At 40.0% G+C, this 11895-nt stretch overlaps 1 protein-coding gene across 1 annotated transcript in view; it reads right to left on the reverse strand.

Annotated features, from left to right (window-relative positions):
- The window catches only part of LOC111663601 (F-BAR and double SH3 domains protein 1-like), a 49637-nt gene that overhangs the window by 12430 nt on the left and 25312 nt on the right, over nt 1-11895 (reverse strand). The window contains exons 10-12 of the mRNA XM_087177037.1: nt 1743-1838; nt 1394-1510; nt 691-795 (exon numbers count right to left, since the gene is read on the reverse strand). Coding sequence (XP_087033163.1) covers nt 691-795; nt 1394-1510; nt 1743-1838 — 318 coding nt within the window. The remainder of the gene's footprint in view (nt 1-690; nt 796-1393; nt 1511-1742; nt 1839-11895) is intronic.

The raw sequence follows: 11895 nt of genomic DNA on the forward strand, positions 1-11895 counted from the left end.
TTTCTGTGTATAGTTAACTTTAATCACCATCCACCTGTAAACATTATAATATACCATTATATTGTAATTTTGTGCTATTAGTATTCACTAATGTATTTAATCCAATTGCTACATTTTATGTTCCTATGACATAGTTTTTCTTTGTATATAGTTATTTTTAAACATCATCCAACTGTAAATGTCTCTCAAGAACTTTAATTTTGTATTAAGAGTAATCACTAATATACATCTCATATCATTGTCATTATCTGTCAAACTGTTGATTTCTAAAGGGCAATTAAATGATTATTGTTTATCCCTAAAACAATGGTATCTTTTGGTTTGGGTTCTTTTATTGGTATAGTTACTGAAAGCTTCTGGCACATACAGCCCCACCTAGAATATTTTTCACCAGCCGCCACTGCTGGAGGACCTGAACTCCATTAGCTGCAAAAGCAGAGAACCGAAACATGTTGTTGTCATGTTGTCTCCCTGTATGAGTACTAACTTGTAAACAGATTTCTTTTTCTGTGTGTGTGTGTGTGTGTGTGTGTGTCATACTGTAAATAGTGAAGCTGTTGTTTCATTACTTTATATATACACAGGTCAGATAGGTGTCTGAATGAGAAATAGAGCAGGAAAGAAAATCAGCTATGATAATCATCTGCTTGTGTTGATTCTGTTTGGTTCATGGTAACTGGAGTTAAATACCTTTGCTTTGCGCACACTGTCCTGCACCTCTGCTATCTTCTGCTCCACACTGAACCCTGTATCTCCTGACAGCAGCTTCAGCCGACTCTCCAACATCTGCACAGCCTGCCAGGACACACACACACACACACACACACGCACACACACACACACACACAGTATTTTTTACTTAGGCATGTGCATGTCTATGCATATATAAAATATGAACCAATTATAAATAAATCCAGAAATAATGTTTTACTACCGTGATGGTGCATGTAAACTCTTGCAACTTCATGCAGGGGGGGGGGTTAAACTTCTAATAAATGTATCAACACATACAACACATGAAGCTCTTCATGACACAGCACATCAGATAACCAGACTTCAGTACAACTTTACTACAAACACTTTAATTCTAAATAGCTAGCAGATAATTCTTTCAGATGAGAATGTTTAAATCAGTGAACAGCAGTGAAGTTCATATGATGAGGATGATGCACAGTTGTTGCTGAGAATCAGGATGGACCAGTGACACTGATGTGCACACCTTCAGAGACAAAGATAATCTGAACAGGAACTGAGGTCACACACTCAGAGCTCAGAGGTGTGGTCATGACTATACATGAAGTATGTCCTCAGGAGGTTGTTATACTACAGTGTGATGTAAACAGGAAGTGGCTGAATAAAGCCTGAGCTCAAACCAGCATCATCTCTATTTTACCCTCTCTCCATGGGTGAGGATCTTAAAGTCTTTGGCAGCTTTCGTCACCCATTTCTTGGCCTCTTTAACCAGACAGCTGCCAGCCTCCGACACATACACCTCCTGCAGAGAACAAACCTGCACACAGGAGGGACACACACTCTCAATATGACATCATTCAGCTTTCACACTGTGCTATTGTTACTGTATGTGTGTGACTGCATTATGTTCTTATGCACACACTATTTTATCTAATGACAGTTTTGTGGCAAAACAAAAATACAATGATACAAAATATGAAATGGTCATAATGTGGTTTTTATTACTGTCTTTTTAATAATGTTTTATTATGAAATACACACACACACACCTTGTCAAATGGAGCAGGTTGGAAGGTGAATTCAAACGTTTTGCTGAAGGAAACCGATTCTCGTAGAAACTGCTGGATGTTTTTCTCTCTGGTCACCTGACAACACAACAACTAATCACAGTAACCATCAACCAGGAACCCCCACCCCCCACCCCCACACACACACACACACACACACACACACACACTATTTTCCCCCAGTGCTCCCCTCAGACTGCACTCACCTGTTAGTTCAAACATCCTATTTATGTGTTGAATTTCTACCTGGAGGTCTTCACCACTGAGCCTCTCACCTCTCCCCCCTCATCAGAAAATATTTCTTTCTGCTTACCTTTTTCTCCCTTGTCTGTCATCTTCCCTCAGACCCCTCATCCCCACCCATATGTCCTCTAGAGACAAAGTGAGTGTATTATGTCTGGTTTCTCCTGTGGGGGACATCGCTCCTTACACTCCTTACACTCCTCCAACCTGAACAACCATACAGGTTGTTTTTTCAACCTTCTGTCACAAAATTGTGCACCCTAGTTGTGATGGTCAAAATAATAAAAACAACGTGGACTGTATCAACAGCAGCATACCTACCTTTGTCGCCATGGTTATTATAATAATGACCATGTCTCGGTTAGGTTCAATATAATTGATTTGCGATTTGGGTTAAAATAAGTACTTCCTCAACACTATACAATCTTTGTTGACATGGTTACAATAATAAGAACATGGTTAACTTTGTGGATGGAGACTGAGGATAGAAACAACATTAGAAAATGTGTGAAATTTTGAGTGTGCCTGCTGCTTGGTGCATGTACTTCACTCCTCTCGTTTCAATCTGTACAAAGGACATTACTTTCGATTTCATTCATGTCGTAGAGACTTATCCTGACACTGACCTCAGTCACTGCAATTGTCACTCAAAAAGCCTTTTGAAGCTGTCACGACTGGCCAAAATAGCCTCACACTGATAGTTTTCAAACCCAAATTTGTCCCCACAACCATAGCAAGACATGTATACACACATGTACATGCCCTAACAGAAGTTGATCTTAAATAAAGCTATATAAAAGCCCATATAGACGATTGATTTTGTACAACAGAGCCAATAATTCCCTCTTGCCATGTTTAGAAGTTTAATTTGAAGGTTAATCCAAATCTTGGAGATAATGTTTCTGTGTTTGAGTCAATTTATATACCATCACGATTTTATATACGCATAGACATGCACATACCTAAGTACTAAATACTATATATGTGTGTGTGTGTGTGTGTGTGTTTTTGTGTGTAATGGTAGAGCTGCCCAACATAACCTGCAGTAAGTTCTTTTTACCTGCTTAAGACTCTTATTTTGAAGATGAATATCAAAAAAGTAAGATGGTGTTTGTGTGTGCCTGTCAATGTGCCTGTATGTATTGTTGTGTGTGGCAGTAGAACTGTCTACCATAGAGCCTCCAAAAAGCTTGTGTTACCAGGTTGAGACACTTATACAGTTAATATCCATATGGTGGCGATAGTGTTTGTGTGTCTTTCAATGTATGTGCGTATGTGGTGTTGGTAACTGCATAAGCTTAACCTTCAAACAGCCCTTTGAAGTTGTCAGGACCGGTCAGAATGAATTCACAATAATGGTTTTTAACCAAAATTGTCCTCACAATTATAGAAAGACATGTACACTAACGAAAAGAACCACACATAAACACACACATACAAGAACATGCAAATACACCATGTTGATATACCTTAGAGTTGCTCTCATACCTTAGTTAAAAGGCTAAGAATCAATGAGTCTAATTAGCCAATCAGTATCAGGTTTGTCCATTTCTGCCCGGATACTGAGTTAGTAGCACCTACTGAGACCTGAGACCTGCTGTTTGCTATCAGCTCTTGAATTTGTATTGCAGTCTATGGGAGAGCTACTTTGATGGTTGAACAGTTCCTGTAGCTCAAAGTAAATTCAGTATGTCTGCTGCTGTATTTACTGTTGTACTATCCAGTCTGAACTATAATCTCTCTTTATGAGCACTAACTTGTAAACAGCTCTCTGCCTGTGTGTGTGTGTGTGTGTGTGTGTGTATTTGTGTGTATATTTGTGTGTGGCTGTGTTTGTAAACATCAGAGAGATCAAAGAGTCTCCTAACAAGCCGGTTCAAACACCTGTCTCTAGCTGGAAGACACAGAGCTGACACAGATCTGGGTGTGATTTTGGCTTGGCAAGCCTCTCAAATGACTGCTATTTGTGAAAAAACGCTAACTCTTATCAGAACCACGAGTGGACCATGGCCAGCATAAGAAATTCATGCACAGCATATCTAGCTTTGGTGTTCCTAGAGCCAAACATGTGGACAGAGGAGTGAGTTACAGAAAAATGTCATGCCTGTATTTTTGGGGAAATCAGCGCCAGAATTTATATTGCAGTCATAGGGAGAGGTAGAGGGTACTCCTATCACTTTGAGGCTCATGTTCAAATTCTGCAAGTCTCTGTGCTTAGACACATTCTATGAAACAGGACAAATTTGTCTACTATTGAGGAAGCCATGATGTGTGAAGACTGAACTATGTGCCCGTGAGGACGAGTTAAACAACATTTTTTCAGAGGAGTTCTAGAGCTTATCCCACTCTAGCTCTGAAAATTCCATGCAATACACACACATTATAAAGTCTAAAACGGTCTAAAAATGACACAAAATGTAAACTTTGATTTTGTGTAAACCATAATAGTTGTCAAAATACCCAAAAAGAGTTTCAAGTCTTGTGACCTGTTTAACGTTTCAACCATCTTTCTACATTGAAGTATGATGCAGCAGTAGTGCTCCAAAGTTGGTCTCCCCATTCATTCTCTATAGGAATTTTTTCACCTTTCATCACAATTTACATCACCATGGTTACTGAAATGGCTTAGAAACGTCATAGCACACCTTTCCCGATCCAGCCGCACACATTGATAAATATATTTTCTCGGTTTTCTCTAAGCTGCAGGACTAATTACACACCGAAATTTCAAAACGTAAGATGAATAAGACGAACTAGAATTTGCTGTTCAAACTGTATGTGAATGGTGAGAGCTAAATGAGATTGCTGAAGCAATGCTGAAGTAGCTGAAGCAACTGTTGAAGAAGCTGAAGCAACTGCTGAAAAATGCTGAAGTAGCTGAAGCAATAGCGAACAAGCGAAAAGCCTAATGGCCAAAATTGGTTGAAAATAAAGACCAAAGAAAGAAGAAATGTACAATCAAAACTTGTAATGTCACACCTGAAGGAGATTACTGACACAATGCTAAAATAGTTGAAAAAGCAGCTCATATTAACTAATGAACAGTGCTTTGAAAAGTTAGATGCCAAAATGTTAAACTGGAGGAGCTGAACTCCATTAGCTGCAAAAGCAGAGAACTGAAACATGTTGTTGTCATGTTGTCTCCCTGTATGAGTACTAACTTGTAAACAGCTTTCTGTTTCTGTGTGTGTGTGTGTGTGTATGTGTGACAGTGTGTGTATCTGTTTGTGTGCATCTGTCTGTTTGTGTGTGTTAGTGTGCCTTTCTATCTGTCTGTGTGCCCCTCTGCTTGCCTGTATTTATGAGTGTTTCTGTGTCAGTTAGAATGACAAACTGAAATTAACTGCTGAATGCTTCCTGATTACAACTGGACTGAAACATTTTTACAGTGAAAACGGTTTAGAGGTGTGTAAATCATTTCCTGTATTTAGTGTTGGAGCCGTCTGAGTTACACAGATTTTTTCCATATAAAATTTTCAGCTTCTCCCACTCTAGCAATGATGTCATCCACTCTAGCCTTGGACATTCCATGCAATACACAACCATTATAAACTCAAAAATGATCGGAAAAAAGCATAAAACTAAAACTGTGATAACTTAAAAACAATTGAAGATATCAAAAAGCTGAATAAAAGCTTAATAGCTGAAAGGCTTGTCTACAGTTCAAAGCTTAAATGAAGTCTGTAGCTGAATTTTTCAAATTCTGTATTCTGAAGTATTTAATGTTTAAAGAAGCTGAAGTTTTCAAGGATTTGAACATGGTCTCCATTCATTTGAATGCTGAGAGCTGAATGAGATCACTGAAGCAATGCTGAAGAGGTTGAAGCAATTGCTGAAGCATTGCTTAAGTAGCTCAAGCAATTGCTGAAGCAATGCCAAAGTATCTCAAGCAATGGCTGAAGATTAAAAGCAGAAATGGTAAGCTGGAGGTTGAATGGTTGAAAAAGGTCTAAGTTGTTGTTGGAAAAGCACAAAACTTTTTTTGTACATTATGTACAAAACTGTACATAATGTACAAAACAGAAAAACATGTTAGTTGGAAGCCAAATTGGCTGACAAAAAAACTAAGAAAGAAGCCTACAAGCAAAACTTTTAATGTCACACCAGTAGGAGATTTCTGTCACAATGCTAAAATAGTTGAAAATGCGGCTCACATTAAATTAAGTACTGTGCTTTGAAAAAGTAGATGCCAAAATGTTAACTTGGAGGAGCTAAACTCCATTAGCTGCAAAAGCTGAGAAGTGAATCATGTTGTTGAAAGAGTTAAAATGTCACAGCCTGCTTCTCAGTGTTTTTCCACTCACCCACACCTCCTCATCAGCCTCACTGTCCTCACCTGTTGCCCCCAGCTGCACTCCATCTCCAATCAAGCCAGTATATATGCATCCCCGGTTCACTCGCTCTTTGCCAGATTGTTCTTAGTATCATGCAAAACTTTCCAGCATTCATCTCTGGACTGACTTCAAGGTATCGACGCTGCTCGTCCCTGACCATCCTGCCTTGTCTCTGCCCCGGTAAACGCCTCAGCCTCCTGTCCCCGACCACGAGTTCTGCCTGTGCGCTTCTTGGTCCCCGTCTGCTTGTCCCTGTGGCTGTTTGGCGTTCTCCAGCTCCGACGTTGCAATGGGAGTGCCTCCCTGCTGGTTTCCTGATCCTTCGTCTGGCTTTGATTACCCGCCTTGCTGAATAATCACTTAGCCAAAACTCTTGTGAACAGTTTAACAGTAGCATGATGTCATCCACTCTAGCCCTGAACATTCCGTGCAATACACACCCATTATATGAGAAATTATCTGAAAACGGCATGAAACTAAAACTGATAATTCAAAAACTACAAGATATCAGAGTTGAATACAAGTCTAATAGCTGAAAGTCTTGTGAACATTTAAATGTTTGAATGGAGTCTGTAGCTGAGAGTATTCTCATGTAGTTGAATTTCAAATACCTTGAAGTTTTGAAGGTGTTGAACATCGTCTCTATTAACTTGCATTGTATACATTTCAGAAAAAGATTATTTCAACGATGAATATTATCAAAAACTTGAAGGAAAGGATACATCTCCTGAAGAAAGTTTTGATAGTTGAATGGTTTATGCAGCACAAAGTATGCAGGCGTAGTTAACAACTGAAGTGTGCGCATTGACATGAGCTAACTTTAATCAATAGTACAAACGGGAGTTGGACTCGCAACTACTGAAGCAAAGACCGTCATCTATCCCTCACACCTAACAGATCACCACCCGTTAAAATATTTCATAGGTCTTTATGTAATTAGCATGTGATGTGTTTAATTGAGCTTCATTATTAAAGAGTTTATCTGGTCTCTGTCTCTCTGTCTCGGTCTCTGCCATTGTCTCTATCAGTGTGTATGAAACAGGACAAGTTTATCTACTAATGAGGAAGAAATAATGTGTCAAAATCGAAATATGTTGCCGTAAGGACAGGGGTACACAGATTTTTTTCAGACAAATTTTAGAGCTTCTCCCACTCTAGCGATCATGCCATCCACTCTAGCCCTGAAAATTCCGTGCAACAAACACCCATTATAAACTCAAGAATGATCTGAAAAAAGCATGAAACTAAAACTGTGATAATTAAAAAAAAGCTGAATACAAGCTTAATAGCTGAAAGTCTTGTGAACATCTTAAAGTTTGAATGAACTCTGTAGTTGAAAGTATGCTGAAGTAGTTGAAGCTCAAAGAGGCTGAAGCTTTCAAGGATTTGAACAGTCTCTCCATTCATTTGAATGGCAAAAAAATTGCAGAAAACTTTTTTTATTTTGAAAATTATAAATAGTAGAAAAAAATTGTATACATCTGATAATCTACAGATCAAGCTGAATGTTTTGATAGTTGAACGGTTTCTGTAGGACAAAGTATGAAGGAGTAGTTAGAGACCATAGAAAGGGGGAAGAAGTAAGAACTAGAAAATTCCAGGGAAATTTTGAGTGCCACGGGGGCTACTGCCGGGATGAGTACATGATTTATTTCCAGTGGTCAAAAGTCACCCTGATCATATTCTGGTTTTGAGAAATGTCTTGATATAAAAGACTCTGATATAAAACAATGTCACATCCCTCCATCATGTATTATGTGGGAAATATCTCATATTCTGTCTTGTTTTTTTTTATAAAACAAGAGGCAACATGTCTTCAAACTGGCATTTAAAGGGTTAAAATCCTGAAAACTAATAAACATTTGGTAGGTTTGAGCAGAACTGAAGTGGTTTAAGAGATTTATGCAAAAAAAAGCAGAAAAAAATATTGATATATGATGATTTTATAGCATTTTCTTTGTGTGTCCTTTTTTGGACGCGAGGAACCCCAGAGGGTACAAAATGTGTTACCAGTGTATAATAAACCTGTAACAGTAACTGACATTAGATTTTTAAAATATGTCAAAAAAGACACTTTCTTGCAGAAATCCATACCTTCAGCTGTAACACAGCCAAAATGATCAGCAAATCAAAAAAGAAAAGTGAAGAAAAAATGTCCAAAAAAGGACAGAGGGGCCCCTGAGGGTTAATAAATCCCATGAACCGCTATTTAAATTACCACTATTATGTTTTTTTCTGTGCTAAATTTAATATTACTGGGGAGGAGAGCAACACGACTAGAAGTGACAGCGAGAGAGGGCTAGTAGCTTCTCCTCTCCTCTGTCTCAGCGGAGACCGTCACAACTTCATTCACTCTTTTAACAAAACAAAAAAAAAAGCAACGAAGGAAGCAGTAAATGGACTTACATATATAAGACCTAACTAAATGTAATTTAAGACCTAACATGCGGCTAATGTAAAGCTAGCGGAGCTTGGAGAGTTGGTTATCTGGTTGCTAGGCGCACGCACGCACACAGATCAGGAGCTGCCGTTGCCATGGCAATGTGAAAATCTGCCCAGAATTTGGCTTCTACATGGCTTCAAACAACTGCAAATTATGAGAAAACCGTTACTTCTTTTCATAAACCGAAAAGACCGTGCCAGACACTGAAGACAGAAGTTTCTACAGTCTCTATTTTATTCAGATATTCCTTAAAATGAGTGAGTAAGCTCAGTGTGAAGACAGAGTGAGATTCTTTTAAAAAAAAAAAGACGATTACATTAGGTGTCAATGAGAGTGAGACAGGTATTGCTGCCGGACTCGGCACCCCCGTTTAAATTTTGTGCAGACCCTGCCTGTCAAAGAGCCGCGAGCTCGAGTTAAAAATAAAAATAAAGGTTATTTTTTACTGCTTCACGCACTCTAGCCAACTGACGCTTTCACTCTAACTTTGAAGAAAAAGTGATTTGCACTCCTCCTTTGAGTGCTCACAGTGTGAAAAGTTTACATGTTATGTAAAAACAGTTCCTATCTTTTTGAGAGAGCAGAAGTTTTCCTCCGTTTTATAGTTTGAATCACATTTCTACGTGCAGGTATGAGAGAGCTGGGTGACTCAGAAAAAAGGTGCAATTTTGTTGAAAAAAGGTGGGTTTCTAAAGAAAATTCCAATGCATTCCTAATGCATTATTTATTCCCAGTTTTTTGGGGAATAACTTTGGGAAAAATTGGAATTTTAACACCAAAAGTCATAGCACCTCTTTCGGGATCAAGACGCACGTTTTGATGTATATATTACTGGGGTTTTCTCAAAGCTGCGGGACGAGTTACGCGCTGAAATTTGGCGGAAGAATAATAAACCCAAAAGAGAATATTAATAGATGCTATTCTAGCTGTAGAAGAGAGCCTCGGAGCTGAGCACCCATGGCACTAACTAGATTAGTCCACTTCCTTTGGCTGAGGTGTTGTATAGCCTCATGCCAGTTGGAACAAAGGATCTCCTGAACCTTCTGTTCCGCGGCGCAGTGAGATGAGACATTTGCTGCAACTGTAGCTGTTTCTCTGTCCCTGTCTAAGATGGCCTCCATCTTACATTGCCTGCAACTCTCCACAACAGTCCTGAGTGAGTCCCGACTCCTGCCAAGCACAGACCCAGCCTTTTTGACTGGCCACCACTGACATGTGCAGCATTTCACTGCAGACGTCAAAAGATCTGAGCTTCCTGAGGAAAAAGAGCCGACTCTGCCCCTTCAGGTAGATGGCATATAGTGGAATTACTTCATTCAGCAATCCCACCAACTAGACAATGCCATTTCCTGAGAAATGCGTTGCTGGCTGCTGAGAAAAATCTGAAGCTGACTTTCATTGTTAAATGCTAGGAACTAATATTTTAAATGGAGTTGCAAGTGAGAGTTCACGTGAGGCACGAGGCAAGATGGCTGCACGACACTGAGCGCTGTTAATATAGCCCCTTTTATTTGTGTTTACTGGGACCCATACACCTAAATACTCTCAATTAATGTATATAAAGGTTTAGTCTTAAGTTATGACCTCAAAGAAAAAGCCAGCGCCGACCAAGAAGCAGGAGTTGTCGAGCAGAAGACAAGCTAACGTTAGCGAGTCTCCGGAAGACATGGCTACACTAATTAAACGAGCAATTGCGTCGGAGATGGAGTCCCTGCAGGAAACGGTAGCCTCCATGTTAAAAGACTCACTTGAGCAAGCTCTAAGTCCGATTGAGAAACACCTGACGGAGAATGGCACTATCCTTAAGTCTTTGAATGAGAAATTGGAGGAGCATGCTGAAAAGTTCAACACAGTGTTCAGGCGTTGGATAGCATTCAAGCTAACGTGGGTCAAAGCGAAAAAGACAGTAGCACCTGTCTCGCGGAGCTGACCAAGCTTCAAAAGAAAATTAATGAGTTGGAGGACAGATCCAGGAGCAACAATGTGAGACTGGTCAACTTACCTGCGGGCGCTGAAGGTGAAAATCCGCGGGGCTATCTTCAAAAGATGTTACCAAAATGGATACCATCGCTTAAAAGCTCCCACAGTACCTTGGAGGTCGAAAAAGCCCACCGCATCTTCTCTAACAATACGTCGGGACCCCGAACCATGATCTTCAGACTTCTGCATCACGCTGACCGGCAGGCGATCCTGGAGGGAGCTAGGAAGGCTAACCCATCCCTCCCCGATGGCACCAAGCTGCGGTTCTTTGCTGACTTCAGTCCAGGGACGGTGCGGGAGCGTCAGGCATACAGGGAGACCCGCGCCAAGCTACGACAAAAAGGAATAGACTCCCACCTCGTCTATCCAGCGATTCTGAAGGTAAACTACAAGGGCAAGAAGATGTCGTTTAACTCGGTGGAAGACGCGAGAGAGGCCCTGCATCTGTCGGCGCGGGACAGCGAGGAAGAAAACCAGGGATAAAGCAAAGTTAGATGCTTGAAGGAAATGGGTGAGCAGTAACAGTTAACGTTATAAAAACCGTGACTGAAAATATTACAACATTGATAAGTGTATGTACCATGGCTGTAACAGGTTCTTTCGTCATGAAAACCGAGGTACATTTGTAAGGTTATTTCCCATCCGTGTTTTTATTTTTTGCACTGCACCAAGGACTAAACAGTAAAAGGACAATACTGTGTATTGATTTGAATTATATAACACTGTAAGGAAGATATGACGGAGAATAAATGCCGTCAGTGTTTAATTTGTTTTTATTTATGGAATATCTTGTTTTGAAGACTACGGACGTATGTGTTTAGTTTATACTGTACCTCGGGTGCTTTTTGTTTTTGTTTGCATTGTCGACCGCACGGTGAGAACCGGCGCTGATGACGTCATTTCAAAGTGACGGTCAAGTCCATGGTATTCACTGGGATGAATGAATGTTATAACGGTTATATGCTCTGTGCTTGCTAAAGGCAGGATAGTCGGAGAGTAAGGTTTGCTACTCTGTACCTTTTTCACATGTGGTTATATGGGTACATTTTCTTTGTAATTTAACATTGGGGACATACAGTGTTCGGTGTTAGACATTGCTGAGTGTTGCTCACTGATGTTACGAAGTGAGGGGGGA

This window comes from Seriola lalandi, unplaced genomic scaffold (genome assembly GCF_002814215.2).
Source record: "Seriola lalandi dorsalis isolate HSWRI2012SDOR001 ecotype SW California unplaced genomic scaffold, Sedor1 jcf7180002054578, whole genome shotgun sequence".
In the NCBI taxonomy this organism is placed as follows: domain Eukaryota; kingdom Metazoa; phylum Chordata; class Actinopteri; order Carangiformes; family Carangidae; genus Seriola; species Seriola lalandi.